Genomic DNA, 25,258 nt, shown 5'->3' with positions numbered 1-25,258 from the left:
TTTGGTTTCTCGCATATAACTCGAAAACAATGTATCTCACGGACATAATTGTTATATACAAAATTAAAGCTTACATAATTTTCTACAATATTTATTTCACAACTTTCTCTATATCTTCTCTAGTTTTCGAGATATCCGCTCTTGAATGTGTGACATTTTAGGAAAAGAACACGTTTGCCTCCAATTTTTTTCAAGTTTTTGCTCTTATAACTTTTTAAAAATCAATGGGAACACATTGTTCTTAAGATATGAGCGTTGGAGCAAAACGCTTAAAAATGCAACTTTTAAACCGCCCTCATCCCCTTACCACATGAGTTAGGAATGGGGACTTTTGATATGTTCTACTCCTAACTAGTCTTAACAAAGCTGCAAAGTCAAAAATTGTGTTTAAAGCATTCCCTCAAAATTCCTTTGCCAATTGGTCTATTATTGCAAAAATGGAGATTTCACACTCAACACTAAAGCTGCTGCAAAAGGTGTAGGGAAATTCGTAAAAGTGTGTAATTATACATCAAATTGAAGAGAATTCAATGCTCTATAAGCTCATAATCAGCATAGATTTTTTCCATTGATTTTTAAAAAGTTATAAGAGCAAAAACTTAGAAAAATTGGAGGCAAACGAGTTTTTTCATAAAATGTCACACCTTCAAGAGCGGATATCTCGAAAACTAGAGAAGATATAGAGAAAGTTGTGAGATGAATATTGTAGGAAATTATGTAAGCTTCAATTTTGTATAAACAGTTATACACAGTAAGATACACTGTTTTCGAGTTATATGCGAGAAACCAAAAAATGGTATCTTTGAACCACCCCCACCCCCTTAGCACAGGGGGTACGGGTAGGGACTTTTGAAATGTTTACCTCCTTACTACCCTAAACAGAACTGCGGGGTCAAAAATTGTTTTTCAAACATTTCCCTCTATACCCTTTCTTTCACTGTAGGCTATTCTGTGATTGGGAGAAGAACAGACATCTTATGCAATCAAATCATCTATGTATATTCTTTATAACAATATTCTTTATTAACAATGAATTCAACGCTATAAGTTACATAAATTTAAAGCATATAACAGACTAAATTCCAAAAAAATACAAATATATTCATATAATTATTTGCTAAATCACCTAGCTGGTAATTCAAAATTATTGAGTTTGAAAAAGACACGTATTTCATTGCAGCATATCCATTTTCAACTACGGTACCGTTTAATGGAATCACAACCCAATTCCATTTCATAATTGTATAATTAGAGTGAACATTATGTTTACAGATAAGATATATAGTTTCTCACACACTCACACTGGAACTTGATTGAGATACTCAAATATATTGATCATAGTAAGAAAAATCGTTGAAAATAGAATACAGAATTTTTTGTGATCTGTCAATATAAACTCCAACAAAACAATACAGTGAGGTTCAATAAGTATGATATGTTGTGATATATATGATAATTAGCCTATGATATCTTTTTTATTTTTACAGGTACATTTCAGATTTTAAAGATGCGCTTGCAATGCAATGTGTAGCATCTTGGATATTCTTGTACTTCGCCTGTTTGTCACCCATCATTACCTTCGGAGGTCTTCTCAGCGAAGCTACCGGGAAAAATATGGCTGCCATGGAGTCTCTGATCTCCGGATTTGTGTGCGGCATTGGATATGGACTCTTTTCCGGCCAGCCTCTCACTATTCTTGGTTCAACTGGACCTGTCCTAGTCTTTGAAACAATAGTTTACGATTTTTGTATGTAAGTATTTATCTGGATAGTGTTTTTCTACACACCAACATTGTAATAAAAATGCATTTTATATAAATTAAAATATAAATCTAAGTACCATTTTAAAAATTATTTAATCACTAAAATAAGAAGCTTGCAAAAGTATTTATTCAATGTCATTTTTTCTATTTTCTAATTACTTGATAATGGTATTATTTAGCCGAAACATGTCGTGATTGAATAATTTTGAAAAGGGTACTTAGATTTATATTCAAAAGTAGCCCTAAAAAAAGGACATCGTATTTTATCTACGATTATGTTATAATGTGAACATTACAACATTACAGTTAATCCCATAATAGGGGTCTTTTCGCAGTGGATTTCCAAAACTCTACTATAATGAGGACTTGATGCAACGATTTAAACATTATAACACGGTTTTCGATGCTGGTGGCATCAAAATTAATACACGGTTTCTGATGCTGGCAGCAGGATTCAGTTTATCAAGTTCCACTAAATCAATTTTACAGTTCTACAATTTTCAATTGGTCAGGATCTCAGTTTATCAAGTTTTCATTCCGTCAAGTTTTTAATTCGTCAGTCCATCAAGTTATTAGTTCGTCAAGTTTTCAGTTCATCAAGATCTCAGTTTACCAAGTCTTCAGTTTGTCGAGTTCTCATTTTATCAAGTTTTCAGTTCATCAAGCTTCCAGTACGTCATGTTTTCAGTTTGTCAAGTTTTCAGTTTGTCTTGTTTTCAGTATTACAAGTCTACTGTTACCTCTCTCTGAGTAGCTTTTTACCAATTTTTATTTTAATCTTTTCACTATAAAAAATAGGCTAGTTGGTTGATTCCTAACCTTGCAACACGTCGACAATGTGATACTTTGCTTGAATGGTCGTTGATAAAATAGTGTATACTACAGTTCTATAAGGTCTTGAAAGAACTCGTGAGATGTTTGAGACGCGTTCGCTCGCTACGCTCGCTCACTTCTGTCTTAACTATACATCTAACTCGTGCGTTGAAGACCCTCATTATAAAACTGTTGTATAAACTACTATTTACTCATAACATCGGACTATCTAAGAATGAATATCACATACTACAAACTTAGCTGTGTGAACTATTTTTCTTTTTTTTCTATTTCAGAAAGTGAGTTTTCGGTTTTCAATGACACATTCTGTTTGGATCCCTTTCTGCTCTTCTCATAGAGAGTGAATTCCGAAAGCAATAAAATGAATGAGTGAATGAATTTATTTTGTCAAAAACAAAATACAAAAAATAAATATAAGTATGCTACTACACTTGAATCAAGATACATACATTTATTTAATTAGATATAATAATGAAATAATATCCTTTATATTATAAATAATAGTTGTAAAATGAAGATTTAATTTATGTTCACATGCATAAGTACAATAGGTGAGGCATGATATGTGAAATAAATCAACCTCCACCCATGAAAATGGAATAATTTTTATGAGTCTCCTCCTTCTTACAGCATAAACTTTTTTGGAAGGCTAACTCGCTATTTTTATCTGTTCAATAAATTCTTTAAATATAGTCTTTTAAAAAGCTTGTATTTAAGTGGTGCCAACTAAAAGTATAAATTGGTGCTCTTCACATAGTATAACTAGTATACGACTGAAGTACTTTAATCCTATTATAAATCTCTGTCATGTCATATACCAGATTACGAATTGAATTTTTTATTTCATGACTTGTCTATCTCAAAATGCTACCTGATATTACTACAATTCATTTAACTACGTACAGTTCAAATTACAATTTATGGAATTTAATCCACAGTGTTTATTAGCATTTGGGGAAGCGATTGGCACTGAGGTCGCGCTAGTTTAATCGATCAGATTTGAGACATTCGCCTTCGCTAATGTTAATGTTAATATAGGTTTGCCTACGCTAAATATCTTTTATGATTTTGGCAATTACATCCTGGTTGTTCGGAATCTGATATTACTATTAATTGTTCATACTATGAGAAAAAATAGTGGATATATTTCATGATCTGTGTTTGAATCAATAAATTGATTAATATATTAATTCTCACCGTTTTACGTTGTTTACTGACAACGTGATTATTGTTTTGTGTTGCAGGAGCAGTAGTTGGGATTACATGTCATTCCGATTATGGATTGGATTGTGGATAGCATTCATTCTGATTGTTCTTGTTGCGATCGACGCCAGTGCGTTTGTGTGTTACATTACTAGGTTTACTGAAGAGAATTTTGCTACGCTAATTGCATTCATATTCATATACAAGGTGAGTAAGGGATAGTTTCTTGGCAAATATATTCACACCTTTTTAGCATAAGGAATTAAATTCTGATGATCAGCATTTGGGAATTTAGGCAAAATATCGCATTCTCGAAAATCATACGGTGACGTATAGCCAAACTATATAACACAAACATGTTCTGAGATGCAAGCTTCCTGCTTCTGCTTTACAATTATCAAAGCATTTGAATAATAGAAACATTTAGCCATTTAAAAGTAAAACCCTTACTCCTATCCTACCCTTCCACCTTTCAAACCCTGAAGGTTTCTTCATCCTTTAGGTCGTGTTTATACTTTTCAGTTTGGCTATACTTCAGCTTGTGAATTTCGGGGATGAGATATTTTCATTTGGGAAGGGGTTGGCTCTGAGATCGCGCTGCTGGTATAATCGATCAGATAAATGACATTACGCCTCCGATAGATATAATTTATGATTTTGAAAGCTACTTCTTGGTTGTTTGGAATCTATCTAAAGTCTGTGAGATATTACTTTTAACATGGAGAGGAGAAACCCATTTCTCCTTCCACAGTTTGTAGCATAGACACAGACGGACATCCTGCGCACAATTGGATGCGCCGTGTCATTTTGCTTCACTTTTTCATACGCAGACCAATATACCTGCTGACCAGTAAACGACTTGGAACATTGCCAGCAATAGCTGGAAGGGAGTGCTGACGCAACGCATTACAAAGCTCTCTCACACAGACACAAAAGAAGGAGAATGCTGCTAGGTAGTGGGAGTGATTAGTGGAGGATAGAGCATCGGACCTCTCCGTCTTCGAGAAAGAGCCGTGTTAAAAGTAATTTATCACGAACTTTAGAGCTGTGGGTTCTCTCATCTTTAGTCTCAACTAATATAACCGTTGATATCCTTCTTGAGGAAGGAACGTTGATTTGCTTACCATTTTATGTAACACTAGACCGTATTATGTATCACTATTAGCAAATCGTTTTTCCAACTTATGACATTGAATTATTTTCAAGTTGATACTTTTGTAAAATGTACTCAATAGTTGGGCATTATTCTCAACTATTGTGAACTAGTATCTATTACAGTAGTCTATATTTTTGTATCCATTTTAATATCAGCACTATTTTTATTGTTATCTACCAATAAATATGTTATCTACTTGTATAAAGAAATCTAATCTCTCACCATCTTTCCCATTACACCCACAGAAGCTTGAGCTTATGTGAAAATCACACTCAGAAAAAATACTGAACTTCAATTTTCAATCAAATTTGTATCTATTGAATCATCTCAGTCAAATCTATCATAATTTCCCGAGTCATGTATTTTTGTGGAAAAAATATTAAGGTATTAATAATTATTATTAAACGAAAATCCAAATTAAATGCTGTAAATCATATTGGATATTGGATTTTCGTTTAATACTAATGATTAATTCATTAGTATTTGTATAATTGCAATATCACAGTAATTTCCATCTGAATTAAGGTACCGTATTGTAAAATATTTTCATTTTCCTTTATTTTCAGGCTGTGGAAAATGTGCTACAAATAGGTAAAAAATTCCCCATTAATACGAATAGGTTTAATTATACGTCGAGAAATTGTAGTTGTAGACCGCCCACCACCAGTTTGAGTCCAGATATCGAGTCAGTCAGCTGGAAAGATTTGGACAGAGATTCTTGTTTGGTGAGTTAGTCCTCCTAAAGACAATTTCCACTCTTCTTAATTTCAATGTTACCATTATTCATTCTTCTCAGTTATTTTTTTTTCATTTCGTGAAGATGATTCGTCACTCAGAATGATACTATATGTACTCCTTCAGCTATAAGATTTATTTTTTAAAATATTATTGCATACATAAATGTAGGAAAATAAGTCATTTTCTATTAGCTTACATGATGACTTCAACAATAAACTCAATATAATAGACAACAAATTTATTCAAAGTAGAACTTCTCGTTCAATATTTCGCAAAAGTGGAAACTTTGCAGAAACTAACAGAATAATCAACTTTACAAATATATTAAAATGTATTTTAAGGTTGAGATTGAGCCTGGCAGCATCAGTATTGTGATGATTGGCCAGGTAGCCTGTTTAGACTCCTCCATTATTGAAATGAAAGAATCATATTTAAGGGAGTAGATTGGGCCTTGGAGAGGTACATACTTACTAGACTCTATGTTGACGAAGATTAAAAATATTGAACATCGAGGAATAAAAAAAAATGAGATGAACAAAGAATTGAAAGTTGTAACGAATGTTAGTTTTTATTTCTTAAACAATCGAACATGCTCAAGATGGTGCTAGTGTTTCCTATGGTGCTATTGTATTAATAATCTATGAGTCAAAAAATACCATTAATTTGAGTTGATGATAAGTTCAATGTATTGATTATTCTCATCTGATGGAATGAAATTGGAGCATTGTACATGACTAATCATTTTTTATTTTCAGTTGTTTAATGGAACCCTGGAGGGCCATGATTGTTTTGTGCCGAAGTATGTACCAGATGTCTTCCTTATGTCCATTATATTGTTCTTTGGAACGTTCCTTATATCAATCCAGTTGAAAGATTTCAAAAATGCTTTGTTCTTCCCATCCAAGGTAAGAATACAATGTTTATAACAGATATACGTTACGGTAAATAATAATAATACCGGTAAATAATAATAATACCGGTAAATAATACCGTAATGGTTAATACGTTACGGTACTGTTTATGTTTAATTGGTTATTTTCATATCGTATATCTAAGAAATCAAATTGTTGAAATTCTAAGTAATAAATTATTGCCTGTCAAGATTGTGTAAAATTGTGATAGTGCTGTTTTTGAATTGCTACAATAGTTATAGAATTTAATAAAAATAGATTGTAAGCCTACTTATTTCGAGGTACTAGGCTACTCAAAGAGAAATTCTTGAATTGACTAACGATTACAATTTTATTAATATTTTTACGCTTTCTCTACCACAGGTTCGACAGTTTGTTAGTGATTTTGCTGTTATAATTGCCATTCTCAGTATGTCCACCCTCGACTTCCTCACAGGAATCAAAACTCCAAAATTAGAGGTAAGTAATTATTATTGATCAATTACTCGACTTTATTGTCTTCTTGACTTTTAACTCTAGCTACTATGAAATTGGAAAAATTATATACCAAAACAGATAACTGTTTTGAGATGATCAATCACTATTTATGTATAAATGATTTTGTATTTTGGATTAAAGTACTTCTGAATTGAATGAAAAATGAATCTTTAGGAAAAGAATAGAGGAAATCAAAAGTATTCAACCATATAAACTTTGAACTTGAAACTTTATTATTTTTCTCTCATACGATGTATTCTATTTTTGTTCATTCACATAGGTAGTAATTCTCACATAAAATTCTTCTACAAATCTTGTAAACGAATCATACGTTCTCAGTTCCCATGGCATCTAAAAAATGAAGATACACCTTATTGCTGGAACGGATCTCTTCATCAGTGGAAGGCATACTATTTGATGAAAATAAATAAATTTCCAATTTATGTTGATTGGGCCAATGATGATTTTGGGCCCTTGAATAATGTTAAGTTCTAAATTAATTTTGATTTCCACTACATAATCAGTTGTCCTTTTACATTGAATCTGCATCATATTGATTTCATTCTTCCTAATTTGATTTTTTTCACCTTTGTTGCAGGTGCCTAGTGAGTTCAAGCCTACACTCCCAGACCGCGGCTGGATGATAATGCCTTTTGGAAAAAATCCGATTTGGTCCATATTTCTTGCAATCATACCAGCTCTATTGGGAACCATTTTGATATTCATGGATCAGCAAATAACTGCTGTTATTGTTAATAGGAAAGAAAATAAATTGAAGGTGAGTGGATCTCTGATTTATATTCACTTGAATAATCATAACAACAGTGCATGATAGGCAAATCATCATCAAATCGACCAATTCATAATATTCCAATTTTTCACTGTGAATAAATTATTCAAACTCATAAATACTGCAAAATAATTATGCAGATTTTTATATCTCCTGCGTGAATATACGAAAACTATCCATTAATGTGGGAGAGTAAAATCTCCAAATTATTTAGAATTTTACAAAAAAAAAAAAATGAAAAAACAATTGAGTTCACGAACAATCTAACCTCATTATTATTCTCATAATTCGAGCCAATTCTGTCTAGTAGCCTACTATACTGTATAATACCACAGATAAACTAAGTCCTATACAGATTGGCAATGGGCGTGCGCGTAGCCCATCTTGCTGCGACATTCACTTTGGAGCGCTACAATCACTGAGCAAATATCACAGATCAACTCTTACCTATAAATATACTTCAACAGTGAGCACTTTCACAGTGTTGCCAGATTGGGCGTGAGTTGGTGTGAGCGAGTAGGAATGAAGTGTGGAACAGAGAGCGACTCGTTTGACAAGATTCTCTGTCAATGACTGAACCCAGCATGTTGTGAGAAGGTGTGAGTGAGTGGGAATTAATTGTGCGACAGAGAGGCCCAAGATGATAAAACTTTGCTCACTAATGATGATTACTATAATTGCCATTTGTTCAGAGTTCTTTACATGAACAATCATGATCTGATCTAGGCAATGCGGTCTTACTAGAATTGATTTGACTTTAATATAATTATCATACATAAATATTATAATATTATAATGTTTAATTAATTAATAATGACTGTACACTATAGATTTAGAGAAAGCAGCGAGACTTTGAATCTCAACATTAATTAACAGTGTTTTCAATGTGATCTCCAACTTTTTGAATGAATAAACCAGTGATCATCAAACAAGTAATCTATTTGAAATAAAATGCAAAGCTGCTCTCAAATTATAGATGCAACTGTTTTACCTCATAATTCTATTATTGGAATTAATTGCTTCCCAGATTAAGTAGAGTTTGTGATAAAATTCATATGCAAACTTACTTGTAAAGTAAATGTTAGCAAATAGATAGTTGGTGATAAACAAATGAAAAAATTGCAAATTTTTGAATTTATTATTTTAATTGAGTCATAAATTATAATGAACCTTGTCTCTGCAACCAAAATTCAGTTTACATATTTTAAAAAGTCAGAAATAGAGTTACATTAGGTCTTTTCGATTTTCACTTCTACAAAAGTCTCTACAAAAATATTTATACAAACCATAAAAATAATATGGTGCTTGGAGCAACTTGATAGTTTTAAAATTATTTTCAGTTGAAATATTTATTGTTGCATAAATTTCTACATATAAAATGACAAATGGATAACAGGTTACTATGGATGAAAGCAGCTCTAGAGGTGAAGAAAATTTAATATTGAACTACAGTATTTCTCTTGACTTTCCAATGCTGAAATTGAAATGTAGAAATACAAATGTAGAAATTACATTTTCTACTCATTATTATCAATCCATGGACGATTCAATTTTCATGGGAAATGTTCTTAAAATCATTCAAACTGATAAAATGTAATAGTCATGTGAGACTAATCTCTGAACTATACTAAATCAATACTTTATAACTAGTAGTTCTGTGAACAGTAGACCTCACACAGTTTTCTCATCCACAACTATCTTATGTCACCTGTTCTAGTTGATTCAGTTGAATCACAATTCACAGTTGAATAATAATTTACTCTTAAAAACTGTTATTTGTTTTCTCCAAGATCAAAAACTCACTTATGTTAATAAACTCAGTTCACTTTTGAATTTGTCTCCCATAACTTATCCAGTTCCGTGATAATCTTTCCATCTGTTAATAATATTTCTCAACTATTTTAAATTAATTTTTTTCAATCAATAATATTATAATTTCTTCAGCATTATTTAGTTCATTTAATCATTTTTTTATTTTATTTTCAATTACCTTTTAAATTTGTTTTTCAAATGTGAGAATATGATACTGATGGGCACGCATCATAAAAAATATTGAAACCCTACCTTATAGAAATAGACATGACCAGACATCTGTGTAGTGTGTAATGCATTCAATGAATAATCCATGGTTGTAACTAAAAAATATGCGTTTATAGGAAAATTTTATGAATCAAAAATTGTAGAGTAAGATTTTAAAAATATTTTCGTCTAAAAAAACGGTTGAATTTCTTGAACGGTTATTGAAATAAAAGCGATATAGTAAAACCCTGAAAATTTTGGCAGCCATCTTGTTTTCGAGGTGTTTGCTTGTGATTTTGACTTATCATCATCACGATCCTCATAATGTAGACCTAATGAAGATTTTAAATGAAAGATTTTTAATGATTTTAAATGAGTAAAATTTTAAGAAAAATCAATTTTGACGAATTTCAGTATTTAGTCAACTAATATCTTCCGATTGTCAGAATTTGAATGTATAATTCAAAATCCTGCGCTGTATCACATAGAATTCCAGGTACACCTGATAAGAATGCTCCATGTATTTTGAAAAAATTATGTATCATGAAATCTTGAAATATGAAATCTTGACAAGTTATATTCATAAAAATGATGGTCCAAAATGAAACGAAACATTATTATAAATTATTAATTAATTAATAATGACTGTACACTATAGATTTAGAGAAAGCAGCGAGACTTTGAATCTCAACATTAATTAACAGTGTTTTCAATGTGATCTCCAACTTTTTGAATGAATAAACCAGTGATCATCAAACAAGTAATCTATTTGAAATAAAATGCAAAGCTGCTCTCAAATTATAGATGCAACTGTTTTACCTCATAATTCTATTATTGGAATTAATTGCTTCCCAGATTAAGTAGAGTTTGTGATAAAATTCATATGCAAACTTACTTGTAAAGTAAATGTTAGCAAATAGATAGTTGGTGATAAACAAATGAAAAAATTGCAAATTTTTGAATTTATTATTTTAATTGAGTCATAAATTATAATGAACCTTGTCTCTGCAACCAAAATTCAGTTTACATATTTTAAAAAGTCAGAAATAGAGTTACATTAGGTCTTTTCGATTTTCACTTCTACAAAAGTCTCTACAAAAATATTTATACAAACCATAAAAATAATATGGTGCTTGGAGCAACTTGATAGTTTTAAAATTATTTTCAGTTGAAATATTTATTGTTGCATAAATTTCTACATATAAAATGACAAATGGATAACAGGTTACTATGGATGAAAGCAGCTCTAGAGGTGAAGAAAATTTAATATTGAACTACAGTATTTCTCTTGACTTTCCAATGCTGAAATTGAAATGTAGAAATACAAATGTAGAAATTACATTTTCTACTCATTATTATCAATCCATGGACGATTCAATTTTCATGGGAAATGTTCTTAAAATCATTCAAACTGATAAAATGTAATAGTCATGTGAGACTAATCTCTGAACTATACTAAATCAATACTTTATAACTAGTAGTTCTGTGAACAGTAGACCTCACACAGTTTTCTCATCCACAACTATCTTATGTCACCTGTTCTAGTTGATTCAGTTGAATCACAATTCACAGTTGAATAATAATTTACTCTTAAAAACTGTTATTTGTTTTCTCCAAGATCAAAAACTCACTTATGTTAATAAACTCAGTTCACTTTTGAATTTGTCTCCCATAACTTATCCAGTTCCGTGATAATCTTTCCATCTGTTAATAATATTTCTCAACTATTTTAAATTAATTTTTTTCAATCAATAATATTATAATTTCTTCAGCATTATTTAGTTCATTTAATCATTTTTTTATTTTATTTTCAATTACCTTTTAAATTTGTTTTTCAAATGTGAGAATATTGATACTGATGGGCACGCATCATAAAAAATATTGAAACCCTACCTTATAGAAATAGACATGACCAGACATCTGTGTAGTGTGTAATGCATTCAATGAATAATCCATGGTTGTAACTAAAAAATATGCGTTTATAGGAAAATTTTATGAAACAAAAATTGTAGAGTAAGATTTTAAAAATATTTTCGTCTAAAAAAACGGTTGAATTTCTTGAACGGTTATTGAAATAAAAGCGATATAGTAAAACCCTGAAAATTTTGGCAGCCATCTTGTTTTCGAGGTGTTTGCTTGTGATTTTGACTTATCATCATCACGATCCTCATAATGTAGACCTAATGAAGATTTTAAATGAAAGATTTTTAATGATTTTAAATGAGTAAAATTTTAAGAAAAATCAATTTTGACGAATTTCAGTATTTAGTCAACTAATATCTTCCGATTGTCAGAATTTGAATGTATAATTCAAAATCCTGCGCTGTATCACATAGAATTCCAGGTACACCTGATAAGAATGCTCCATGTATTTTGAAAAAATTATGTATCATGAAATCTTGAAATATGAAATCTTGACAAGTTATATTCATAAAAATGATGGTCCAAAATGAAACGAAACTTTAAAAGTAGGGATGTCACAATAATTCAATTGAAAATAAATGATAAAAAAAGTTTTAACATCATCTTACCTGCTCTTGTGATCCAAGCATCGCTGTTTTCTTTGGGAAATCTGTGCATTTTGATTCCTCTATTCTTGAATCGGCTTTTGGTACAGTTTTTATATGAACAACGAGTATTTGGCATGATAACTAACTATGAATTATTCACAATCTAACTATATTATATTAAAAACTTAATATTAAATTTAAAAGTTAATCATTTAAAAAATGTTGAACCTTCATTTTAGTTTCAATCACTGATACATCAAACAATCAATTCAATCTTTATACAGAGACCTCATTCACTCACGAAACCTTTCCACTTTGAAGAACGACTGAGAAATGCTCTCACAGAATTCTTTTCCGTTTTTGAAAGTCACGTTTGCAGGCAGATTTTGGCCGAGGGTGGAAATTATGAATAGAATACTTTACGGTCATTTCCATTCTCTGTGTTGATTCACCCTCCTCTGGCCAAAAACAAAATAATGGACTGGGAGTGTCTTGAAACGTGTGTAGCTAGTTTTACTAGAGGGAATTATAAAGTTGGTTTCATTTTAATTCTCAGCTAGTTTTACTAGGGGGAATTATAAAGTTGGTACCTCCATGAAGATCCAAGAAATTAGAATTATAGATTTGATGAAAAATGTACAATCCTCTGCCATTATTATGTGGTTAAGTGGTAGAGTGGACATTAATGTCCTAATTTCGTCACGTAATCAAATAAAAAAGTTATTCTATTACTATCCACATAACAAAACAAGATTTGCAAAAATAATAAATTGCAAATTTTATAAAGAGACAGCACTAAAATATAATTAATTCCATGCTACTTTGCAGCTTACACAGAAGTTACAATTTAATATAATTCTTGACTGTAAATTGAGAATAGAACAGGATAAAGGATTGATTACAAAGATTAACTGGATGTGATTAGACACCTAATAATAGTATATTATAATTATGGTCGCACTACAATATGTGGCCTTCTTTCCACCAAACTTTGTAATCAATACATTTTTCATAACCACGTACAACTCATTAAAATTAACAATTTCTCAGTTTGAGAAATACTAAGGCTTATTACGGCTTGATTACAAGCTTAAGCTTATTACATTTGATTATTTCAGCTTATTACAAGCTGATTACATACTTAAGCTTATTACATTTGATGAATAAAGTATTTCATATGTATTAGACTTCAACTTATGTATGTGGCCTTCTTTCCACCTAACTTTGTAATCAATACATTTTTCATAACCACATACAACTCATTAAAATTAACCAAAAATTAACAATCCTCAGTTTGAGAAATACCAAGGCTTATTACATTTGATGAATAAAGTATCTCATATGTATGAGACTTCAACTTACTTTTTATTTTAAAAAATGAAATGTAATAATGAAATAGCTCTTACTGTAATATTTTGAATTATTTGGTAAGCCTACAGGTGAGACAGAAGGGAGAATCATTTTATATTATGGACAAAAAGAAAAGGAAGGGAGAGAGGCGATAGTAGGCTATGTAAATAAGATGTCCAACTACACTTGGACAGTTGCCAAGCACAATAAATTATATATTATTATGAATAGGGAGCAAGAAGAACCAAACGCCGTTTGTTTACAAGACTGTGATGAGTCAATACGGCAACACTGTAAATCATATATCTATGTATCGAGCGCATATATTCATCAGTTGGTTGTGGAAACGATTCAAGCGACTCTGGTTGCAAACGGTGGAACTATGCCATTGCCAGGGACTGATAATACTAATAATAATACTAATAGTAATGACTATATACTAATCTATACTAATAGAAGAAAGAATTTTTACTTCTCATACAATTAATCTATTGAATGATAGGAACAGAATTTATAGAAAATGTTAATGTGAAACTCCCAATTATAATAACTAACATAATGAACGAATTGAAATAATGATAATCATGTTGTAGTCGTAGGAAGTCTTAGAAATGGCTGTGGATCCTTGCGAATCCGACGGTTATTGCTAAGTAAAGTGGAACATAGTTCCATAGAATAAGATCTGAAATTAAAATATCATGAATATAGAGCGGTCAAAATAGAAGAGCTGATCCTAGATAATATTGACACAATGATTATAGAAAATGTTTACCGGTTTAGTAGAAAATAAAAGAAGGATTTAAAAATTGTATTTTCCTAAAGTTCGAAGCACTTGAAATTTATGTCATATCAACGTAACTATAAATCACTGCGCAGTTCGTAATTCATCCATCATAAATGTTTGAAGTGGCCTAATAGATTGAAAAGAGTGGGATTAGACTAATTAATGATTCATTCTTTGTAATACTAACCCAATTTATTAAAATCAATTCATTGCACAGAATAATATTTAGAAATAGGAATTAATAATTTGAACGAATTTTTATGTTGTGTTGAATGTGTATTTTTCAGAAAGGCTGTGGCTACCACTTGGATCTGTTCGTTCTGGCCATCCTGATCATAATCTGCTCAGTGATGGGCCTGCCGTGGTTTGTGGCAGCCACCGTTCTCTCCATCAACCACGTCAATTCACTCAAATTGGAGTCGGAATGTGCGGCTCCCGGAGAAAAGCCTCAATTCCTTGGAGTCAGGTACAGTTATAGACATCCAGATAACCAGTTCCAGTCATTACCAGATTGCTGAATTTCTGATTGCCAGGTCCCTCAAGTTATATTTCATAACATTTGTAATCTATTCAGAATATGAACATGTAGTTCAGTAACATTCAATATCCTTTCAGTAGTGGAAATGTTTTTATGGGCAGATTCAAGATGCCATTTCTTTCAAAGAATGGCCTGCAGGAATCAATTTTACTCAGATTGAAGATGGTACACCCCGCATCTAAGAACATTTGTCCATTCTCACAGCTCAAGTTTGAAATTTGTGTTTCGTACACTGCGATTTAACTGAATGAGACATCTTAATAGTAGTTTATCAATAATTAAAATCAATAATGAGTATGAATTATCAATGTTATATATTGATATGAAGGATCACTAAATCCAGGCTACATCATATTATCAGATAGCTCTTAGACCTCTTACATAGATGGAAATCGAACAATATGTTGCCTAAGAATTTCTTTGAATGTGATATAGCTCTATTGTAATAGCTTTCGGAATAAGCAAAGTATCAGCTACCTATTTAAAGAACGGGTTTTTCCAAAGACCTTAAAGATGCATAGACTCACATGCAGCGCTAGTGTCGTACTTGGAATTGAAATCGGCCATTGAGGGGGCAACCTATAAGATTATTACATACCAATGCCTTTGTAATCTATAATATTCCAGATATATAGATATAATATCTCATGCTAAAATAACCCAATGGCGGCCTTCAATTTCAAGTAAGAGCTATCATTGGGAAGGCATAGGAATTGTGGGTCTATATTTCTTTAAGGGGACCAGTTATTCCTATGTTAGACAATGTTAGCTTATGTTCCTTTTTCTAGAGAACCAGTAGAGATATTCTGATTTGTTTTTTTTTCACTTAAGGTCTTTGAGTTATTCTAATGCGGTTTCTATGAAATTTATAGTGCTTCTAAGTATATTGCATGTGTACTTTTTGCCATGTTGTAATATTTTGTATGTTTTGCATGTAATGAGGAATAGTTCAAGTATGCCAGTCCAGTAGCAATTCATTGTGAATTGTTCGACTTCAAAATCTCTATTTCAACGATTGTTTGATTGCAGAGAGCAGAGAGTGACTCACATCCTAATTTTCCTAATGATCGGTTTGTCAGTTTTGATTACTCCGATTCTGAGACACATTCCAATGCCTGTTCTGTTCGGTGTATTCTTGTACATGGGAGTTGCATCTCTCAAAGGACTTCAGTTCTTCGATAGAATTCTAATAATGTTGATGCCCGCCAAATACCAACCAGATTACATGTTTCTCAGACAGGTAAGATCTCCCCTGTACACTTGAAAGAATAATTAATTGATGCTTAATAATATTCTGTTATTTATACTATTTTATAATTTTATCATTTTGAAAATACAAAGATAACAATCGTGAGACCCATTGACGACTGAAATAAGCAAGGTGAATTGCCTCTCCGACAATAAAAAGTTATATTTATTACAAATAATAGCATTCCAATCGATCACATTCCACCCTTGAAAAATTGAATATTGATAAATTATCCATAATAAGTAATCTAAGTTTTACATAAAAAATTAATTCATATTTGACTGTGAATTTATGGCCAACTACCACAGTTTAGATATAAATTATGCTACTTCCAATTATATAAATTAAATCAATCGAACATGGAAAAATGTTCTTAATGTTTTCAAATTTGAATACCGTAGTGCTCAATATTATAAATTGGAGAGACTTGAGATATTGTCAATAATCCACTTTATTTCAATAAAAATTATTATTATTATTATAATTATTATGTGTACACACGAAATCATGCTCCTGTAAAAATAATAGTTTTTATTAAAAAAGCGGATTTTTTTCAATATCTCAAGTCTCTTCAATTATGGATAAGTTCCACAACATCACTCCACAAACTTTATCAATATGAATTTGGGGAAAACGCACATTAATATTCTTAAATAACATATTATTGTATTCTTGTGTTCCAATTAAACTGTAGTGTTTTTTTTTAATTATCTGGTAAGCTATGCGTCCAACCCAATGAATTAGAGAACATTTTTTGAATTAAAATGTATTTTTTTCAGGTTCCCATCAAACGCGTTCATCTGTTTACTGCAATACAATTGGCTTGCCTTATATTATTGTGGCTTATCAAATCGTTTCAACAAACATCAATTTTGTTTCCTTTGATGGTAAGTGGCTCCTTCCTTCCATAATTAATTTTGAGTTTGAGAAATGTTGTATTGCAATCGCTAAAATTTAAATAGGCTATATATGATTTTAAAACGTTTTAATAATAATTATTTCCCTGATTATATAATATTATAAATAATAAAAGGCCTTAGCCAATTCCATTTTATGTGTCTTACTTTTAAAATTGGACTGAACTTGAATTAAAAACTTATTATTATTGATGTCGCAATATTACGTCACGAGGCCAGGAAGTATGTGTTTATGGCAATAGCATGATAATTTTCAGCCACGGTTTGCCGATAAACAAAAGCCTGTAAAATTGTAATCATGATTAAATCCACGAAAAACAATTAGAGAAAGCTATTTTGAAAAGGTTTCTCTGATTGGTTCTTGTGGAATATTATTCACGGTTAAAATTTAACAGACTTTTTTGCAACCGGCACAAAGTATTAATATAAGAATTTCAAAGTTAATAAAAACAGCTGACCAATAAGAAGCTATCTATTGCGAGTTACAAGTAGCGCAAGAAGAGAAGACCCCTAACAAATGAAAGTTTAAAATTTGGGGGCATTAGTTCTTATTGCGCTTATTACAGTAGGGTTGTCAGCCGAGTAGCTAAATTCTGGTGACAGACCACCAGATTTTGGCAGCCAGCTGGTGTCTCACTCGGGTCGCCAGCTCGGCCACAAATCTTGGTGCCTCACTGGTGTCTGAACTTGCTCTACATACGGCTGCCAATGGTTGCTCTCGTTCCTATAGATTATACGATCCAGAAGACACAGAAAGTGGAAGTTCCAGAATTGATATAAAATGCTTTTTTCCAGCTTGTTGTTATGATCGGCTTGAGGAAATCATTGGACTTCTTTTTCACTCAACGAGAGCTGAAAATACTCGATGACGTCATGCCGGAAACAATTAAAAGGACTGAAGACGATGAGAGACAGCTAGAAAATGAGGTTTAGTAAGATATTCTTGTTATCTACTTTGTTGGTTATTCATCTTATAGGCCTATTTAATCTCGAAAGCTATGCAAACTTGGAAAATAATCAGGAAAATAATAAAATTATTACAGAGGCTAAAATGTTTTTATTTCTTACTCACTTGATATTTATTTATCAGTTGTCTGGTAAAACAGAAATTGAAACAATAAAACTGGTGAATTTAGTTGTAGCATACGACTAATAAACTCAGTCAGAAAAAAAGCCGGCGGCTTTGTCATTGTGACATTTATGAATATTTCAGTAATTCTCATCCTGTATAACAATTGAACTTTCATAAATAAAAGTTTATATTTATTTGGTCTACGATCATCTTTCTTAAATTGCTTTGTAGTCTAGTATGATCCATACATAATTAAGTTAGTTGTTTGTTATTCTATCTCGATTCATCCAAGACTGCATAGTTTTATTATAGTTTGATAAGTTGACAATCGATAAAGCTATCAATTTCCTTAGCTGATACATTCTGATCAGTTTTGCTCAATATGGTGACTCAAAATCCATTGTAGCGGATCAAAAAGTTCATGTGATTATATGTAGTCAAGCTTTGTAATTTAGCTTGAGTAAATCGTGACATACCTCTTGATTTAGCTCAGTTACTGAACAGTGGCATGGTTCCACTTTTCCTTGTATTTGAGTTTTAAAATCCACTCTTCTTCATTGAGTTCAAGCTTCCTCTGAACATTCCAAATTTTGAAGGTTTTCATCTACCTCACCTTGAACTTCTACTTCATACTTCAATACGTTTATAATTATCGCACTAGATTCTAGTATTTCCATTGAGTATTTTTTTAGAAACATTTGTCTTGCAAACTCCTATAAAGAAATTTTGCAACAAGACAAATTCATTTTTAATGACTGGGATAAGTAGTATCATCAACAGTTCGATATACAGATCAAAGTGGGCTACTTAAATTTGAGCTGTTCTGCAATAGTATTTTCTTAGAGGTATCATGTTGTGTTAGCACCATCCACTATTGCTGAACTTGAGTGAATCATGGAAGAGTAAATCAATTAAGTAGCCTAGACTACGATAGCAAATGAAATGCCTAATATATGTTTCATATACTCCTTCATGTGTATTAAACAAGACAGTAGTAACGAGACATATTACTGTGTTCTAATCAAATCTGAAAAATCATCAATAAATGAATAATGTTCTAGCTTCTTAACTGCACGTCAACCCTCACATTTCCACTGAACAGCTTTTGATTTCCATTATATTCACTTCTTCCCTTGAAACAGACTTCACCCAGATAACTAATTTCTTCCACTAGGTACAACTTACTCTTGATTTAGCCATAATTTTAATCATCTGGACCCTACTTGATCAAGTGAATTTTTGTGAAATGTTTTGTATTGCCATAGTCAGACACATTTGGGGGATCTACCTACATGACTCTCATAAGAAAATGATATTATATAAATAAAATAAAGTTTTTTTGATCGAGAATAGTGAATACAGATGGAAATTACTGAGTTATTGCAATTATTCAAATGCTAATGAATTTCCATCTAGCTGTTTACCCTGTTGTCAATATTTGCAGTAGCAGAAGTCTTCGGGGTAAATTACAGAATTTAATTTGGATTTTCGTTTGATAATAATTATTAATAGAGAATGGTTTTTTAGTTGCCTGAGTGGATTAGGATAGATTTTTGGGCTGAGGATAATATTAAGCTTTTATAATTAGGAAGAGAAGCAGATGGACTTAGAGGCTAATGAGAACCTGCAAATTCCTCTGGCAAACGGCAACATTATGAAGATACCTCTGACGTCCATCAATATAACAGAGGAGGTTAATAAGACAGGAATATGGAAGCAGGTTAACAACAAGGCTGATAAGAAGAAAAGTCCCGGGAAAAATGTGTAAGCTTTTGAAAAAAATCATTCAATAATCGCATCTAATTCATTCAACAGAGAATAATCAGGTGTGGGCACATTTGGGCGTGGCATGGAATATCATACAAACATCACATCAATAGAGTTATTGTATGAGATTAACCAGAATGTTTTGCTTTTGAATTTTGTACGCTATCGGCGACTAACATTATATAAGAAGCTTAATTTTGATCATTGGGTTTGAACTAACACTCAACGCTTGATATTTTATACCGTGATAATAATTGATAGATGATCTTGTAAAAACGTAATTAATCAAGAGCTGATTACGTATGGATGAGATAATTATATGATATTTTTAAGGTTTTGAACATTTTGATTTCTCATAGAATTTGTTTTCATTGTATTGCATTGAAAAGTGAAACTCCTTATGAGGGATCAAATAATATAGTTTGTAGTTTATCATCTACCATTGCTTGATGTTATAGATTTTTGTTCATCGATTTTTCAATATATGGCGCTAACAGTAGAATCGACTAGTTAATTATTATTTTTATAGTAGACATATTCCCAAACGAATCGATTATTCATACTACACTGAATTGTTTAGTATAATATTGTATTCTCCATCTTCATCTCAGATTAGTTCAATCATTTGAAACTTCTTTAATTTAGAATGGGCTAGCTGTTGGCAGTTTTGAATCAGTAAATGTAACAAAGAATGTGTTGATGGATAGGTTTTATCATTCCAAACAAACTGAGTTCAGATAGATATTTTTTCTTTCTATCATGAGATAGTTTAGTTCTAAAACTGAGGGTTATTTATAGCTTTCTCCATGCTGAGCTGTTGAAACTATTATAGGAATGTACGTAGACTACATTTCTATGTTCACGGACATATATATATATATAATTTGTTACTTCATTACAAATACGCTAATACAATGAAAGTATACTGTGAATTTCAAAAAAGAAGTGAATCAGATCTACAAATGATTCTGTAGAAATGATCATGAATCAGAGTCTTGAATTAGTATTCATTCTCCAATAGATTCTCTGAATTTCTTCTACTATTCCTATCTTCTATCTTCTCAATGATCATCCTAAATTAGCTTCCAAAACCTGTACCAAAAGCTATAAAATCTAATTAAATACACGATAAAATTTGTTTTGAAGATTTTTAGCTCTTGAATCGAACATACCGTGGTAGATTTAATTTTTTTAATCATAATCCCTGTATTACTTCCTCCTCATTTATCTGCACTCTTTCTTTTCTTATAAGAAACATCTTATAACAAGAAAACTTTGAAAATATCAAAACTGGAAGTACTATATTGATAGATACTATTATTACCACCTTTGAATGGGCTCCCAGCTATTATCGCCAATAATCACGCTTTTCACTTGTAGCAATTCACGGTGTAGTAGCTATAACCATCACATATGTGTTTGCACTTGCACTCATTTGCTTGATTTTTATTGTTGTATGAGAACTCACATTGCATCAGAAACTGATAATAAATACTTTTGATATTCTAATTCATGAGCTTAGTACTCGTATATCGTCAACAAGTCAACATATTATAATACTATAATTATCATTATGGAGTTTGGTTGGATATTCGATAAAAATTCTCAATTGTGTTATGTCCTGGAAACATATTCCTTCGAAAACGTCTCATTCAATTCACATTTTTGATCCCTCTCTTATTGAAAACAAAATTTATGTTACCTCATTTCTATTTTTCGAGGCATCAATAAATTAATAACCTTGAACAAAACTCAATAAAAATGAGACTAAGTCGTACATCAGTAGCATAATAATCGATTATGTGGACTAATTTCAATTTATTTGTTAATAGAGCAATAATCATTAATTATTTGCAGCAAATTTTCACAATGGTAGCTTAATAATTTATTGTATGGACTAATTTTTATTTATTTAGTAAGAAAACAATAATAACTAATTATCTGCAGCAAAAATAGCATCTCACAAGTCTGTTTCTTATAGACTAATTTAGACAGACACGTGAAATAGTAAGATAATTATCATTAGATGTAATTTTTGAAAATTTTCACATATTTATCATCGTCAAACGACCACTGAGACACAGAATAGCAAAAACCGAGTGAATCATATTTGTAGCAAGTCATGTGTGCTTGGCCACGGGTAGACCAGATTATTTGTTATGGATATTTATTTACCAATTATGATCTTCCAAAAAAGGTAGAAAAGGCATTAGTGAAAAGTAAATAAACGAGGATCAGAATGTTTGGTTTCTACATGGTAAGAACAGAATAATGTATCTCTGTGGTAATAGCAGTAAGGATAAATACTCCATAGTATTAGATTTGTTGAGCATCAGATTATTAGTAGTAAGATCTATAGTATTATCAGATTAGTGAATATATTTGTAGTTTTTATTTTTCTATGGTAATAGGCTTTCGTTATCTTCAACCAGTGGAACACAAAAACCAAAATATATAATGCTGAATGATTGTAACCTTATTTATAGGAATTAATCAGAAAAATTTAACTGTATCTCATTCTGGAGAATATCCTCCAATTAATCCTCCAGTAGCGCGAGGTTTCTCAAAACATGTATAGGCTCGTGGGTATCCCATGATGAATAATATTGATCTACCATCCTTTTAGTTGACTCTTGATGCAACAAATTATAGCATCAGTAGGTCTTTCTGAACCACTATATTTGATTATGTTGGTCCAACCTATTTCCATCAACCTTTACCTCGTTAAACAAATACTCCGACATTAACCATTGCTATATGGAATATTTCAATTTCAGATCGGTGAAATTAAAAAAGAGAGGAAATAAGAAAGATGCCCTAACTGACGACGAAAAAACGAGACTGTCAACTATGGCTGAAGAGGATGAAGAAGAAAGTCTCAATATAAAGGTGATAGACCAGAACTCGCATTAATTCACCTCACATTTGTTGTAAGTGCACCTCGCTAACTCATTCTCATTCATTATTATCAACCAATGCCATTTTCATCTTCATTTCATCTCATTCATGAAAAGCACAATTCCTCGACAGTAAAAAATATTTATAGAATTTTAGCATATCAAACTTACCGTACAGTATGTAGGCTAAGTTTCTTTGAATTTATGAATATTCTCATGATTAATTCATGGAGTGATTTAGGAGTTGAAAAAAATATTAAAATACAGTGGAATCACAATAAATTTTTATTCTATCACTCCGTACAAAGGAAAGAGAATTGTTTCAAGGTATTCTGGATTATAGGGTTACTCTTACATTGAGTAATTTCGATGAGTATACTTTCAAAATGTATACCTATGTAATGTAATGTAGTTTCAAGGGACTCGTTTTGTAGGGCTTTTGCTGCATTCGTTTCAAGTACTGTTTATTCTGTATTTGATAAAGTATCTTCCCTTTTCTTATATATTTCATCCTTTATTATGAGATTAAATACGTGTTACGTCTGTATAAAAACTAGTAGAGATTGTATATTCGTAATTTCTTGAGTAAACAGCAATGAAGAACAACGTGTTTTATGACAACCTATTGTGAAATAAGTAGATAACAAAACCTATCTCTTAATATCCTGCTTAAACTTTGAAATATATTAAAAATAATACAGTGATCAGAGGAATATTATTCTACCTCTACTCTTAAGCTATTAAGGGTCGCTTTCTCTGAAAAGTTGTACTTATACCAGTTTAAACCATCAGCTGACTCAATTGAAACACATTATAATAAATTCAACCTTACATTTTCATTGATAAACGGGTACAATAGTCAAACCGACTTTGGAGAGAGCGACCCTAAGAAGAATTATTACAAAAAAAAATTGCATAGTTGCCTGTAAAGTTGGTATAGGCTACGGGCGAAAGTTTTACGTGACAACGACTTTGAGTGGTAAAATAATTTTAATGTGAATATTCATTCCTATAGTAGGAAGAAGGATGAAATAATAGTAACAATTTAAAACATTTATTTATACAAAGAATTATATTTAAAACATTAATTTATACAAAGAATCTCGCACTGAATTTCATATTAACAAAATTTTATTTTTACCTTCACACATCCTCAACAAAATCACTGTCTCTCTCGCTCTTAGGTGGGCTAACTGTGCTCGATTCAATTTTTTACATAGCAAGTCGCGCTCATTTTTTCAAGTTAAACAAATTATTATTGGCTGAGAAACGATTTATACTACTTTTGTGATTGAAAACTACCACAACATTGTGATTACTACAACATAACCTATTCACTTATACCTATTATACTAACTTACACTTATACCTATTCACTTATACTTATTCACATAACCTATTCACTAAGTAGTGGCGCAGTCGCAGGAGATTGCTCCGTTTCACTCTCTCTCCAGGTGAATGCCTTCGGGTTGCTCGCCACTGCTCCTATTCGTGCTCTTTCCAGACGACCGTGAACCGAAACGAACGCTCTCACTCGCTCTCATTGTGAGCGCATAACGTGGGAACGTAACGCAGTTTCTTGAAGTGTCACCCGGCAAACCAATTTATAAGACGTTGTCACGTCAAAATATCAATGAATGCTAGCAATTCATGAAATATTTTGTTTGATTTTCCACAGAAAACTCAGAAACGCCTACTGAAAGATTACATCATTGTCAAAAAGAAGAGTGACGGTGAAGAAACACCAGTATGAGAGTAAATAAATTCATTAGCTGCCTTCCATTTGAACCCGACACTCCAATAGACAAAACATATCTTGAAGAGGACTGAGTTATTGATACCGTTCCGTGGCCATCATCAGCCACCATCACCAGCACTAACCTTCAAATATTCCTCTGAAGTTTCTGTGTTCCATTAGAACTTTTCAAATTTAGAAACTCAATTTTATGATGAATGTTACACATTTCTCATTTTTAATGTAGTGAACATTCAGTATGCTTATAAGACATTATTTATAGGAAATTTTATTTGTAAAGACAGCGTTGTAGAAATGTAAAATTTGTATTCGAATTATTATTGTAATTAGATGCTTTTTTGTACAAATGTCTTTGAATGATTTTACTGAATTCCTCAAATCACAAATACTAATGTTCTACTCAAGATCATTCATTCCAATAACTTCAACCCTTCATATTACACTTGTTAAAATAATAGATGATTGGTGATGGAAGCTAGCATAAAAATATTTTTTTAATACCCTTGGACATTTTGCAGGAAATCTCAT

General features: G+C 31.4%; 1 protein-coding gene across 23 annotated transcripts in view; it reads left to right on the top strand.

The window, feature by feature from the left end:
- The window catches only part of LOC111044353 (sodium bicarbonate cotransporter 3), a 112,519-nt gene extending 87,438 nt beyond the window's left edge, over window positions 1-25,081 (top strand). For 9 of the 23 annotated variants that reach the window (XM_039424480.1, XM_039424482.1, XM_039424483.1 and 6 more), the window contains 13 exons: window positions 1,488-1,751; window positions 3,841-4,006; window positions 5,522-5,680; window positions 6,449-6,598; window positions 6,968-7,063; window positions 7,680-7,859; window positions 14,822-15,000; window positions 16,102-16,312; window positions 17,101-17,208; window positions 18,034-18,165; window positions 19,899-20,074; window positions 22,855-22,966; window positions 24,653-24,939. In XM_039424480.1, coding sequence (XP_039280414.1) covers window positions 1,488-1,751; window positions 3,841-4,006; window positions 5,522-5,680; window positions 6,449-6,598; window positions 6,968-7,063; window positions 7,680-7,859; window positions 14,822-15,000; window positions 16,102-16,312; window positions 17,101-17,208; window positions 18,034-18,165; window positions 19,899-20,074; window positions 22,855-22,966; window positions 24,653-24,727 — 2,008 coding nt within the window. In that variant the 3' untranslated portion in view covers window positions 24,728-24,939. Of the gene's footprint in view, window positions 1-1,487; window positions 1,752-3,840; window positions 4,007-5,521; window positions 5,681-6,448; window positions 6,599-6,967; window positions 7,064-7,679; window positions 7,860-14,821; window positions 15,001-16,101; window positions 16,313-17,100; window positions 17,209-18,033; window positions 18,171-19,898; window positions 20,137-22,854; window positions 23,008-24,652 lie in introns of those variants that run through there. The other 14 variants (XM_039424481.1, XM_039424486.1, XM_039424491.1 and 11 more) reach the window with 9 other exon arrangements.
- The last annotated feature ends 177 nt before the right edge of the window (window positions 25,082-25,258 follow it).

The sequence above is a fragment of the Nilaparvata lugens genome, chromosome 3 (assembly GCF_014356525.2).
Source record: "Nilaparvata lugens isolate BPH chromosome 3, ASM1435652v1, whole genome shotgun sequence".
NCBI classification, from domain to species: Eukaryota; Metazoa; Arthropoda; class Insecta; order Hemiptera; family Delphacidae; genus Nilaparvata; species Nilaparvata lugens.
Note: the sequence above shows the minus strand (reverse complement) of the source record. Positions and strands in the feature narration are given on the sequence as shown.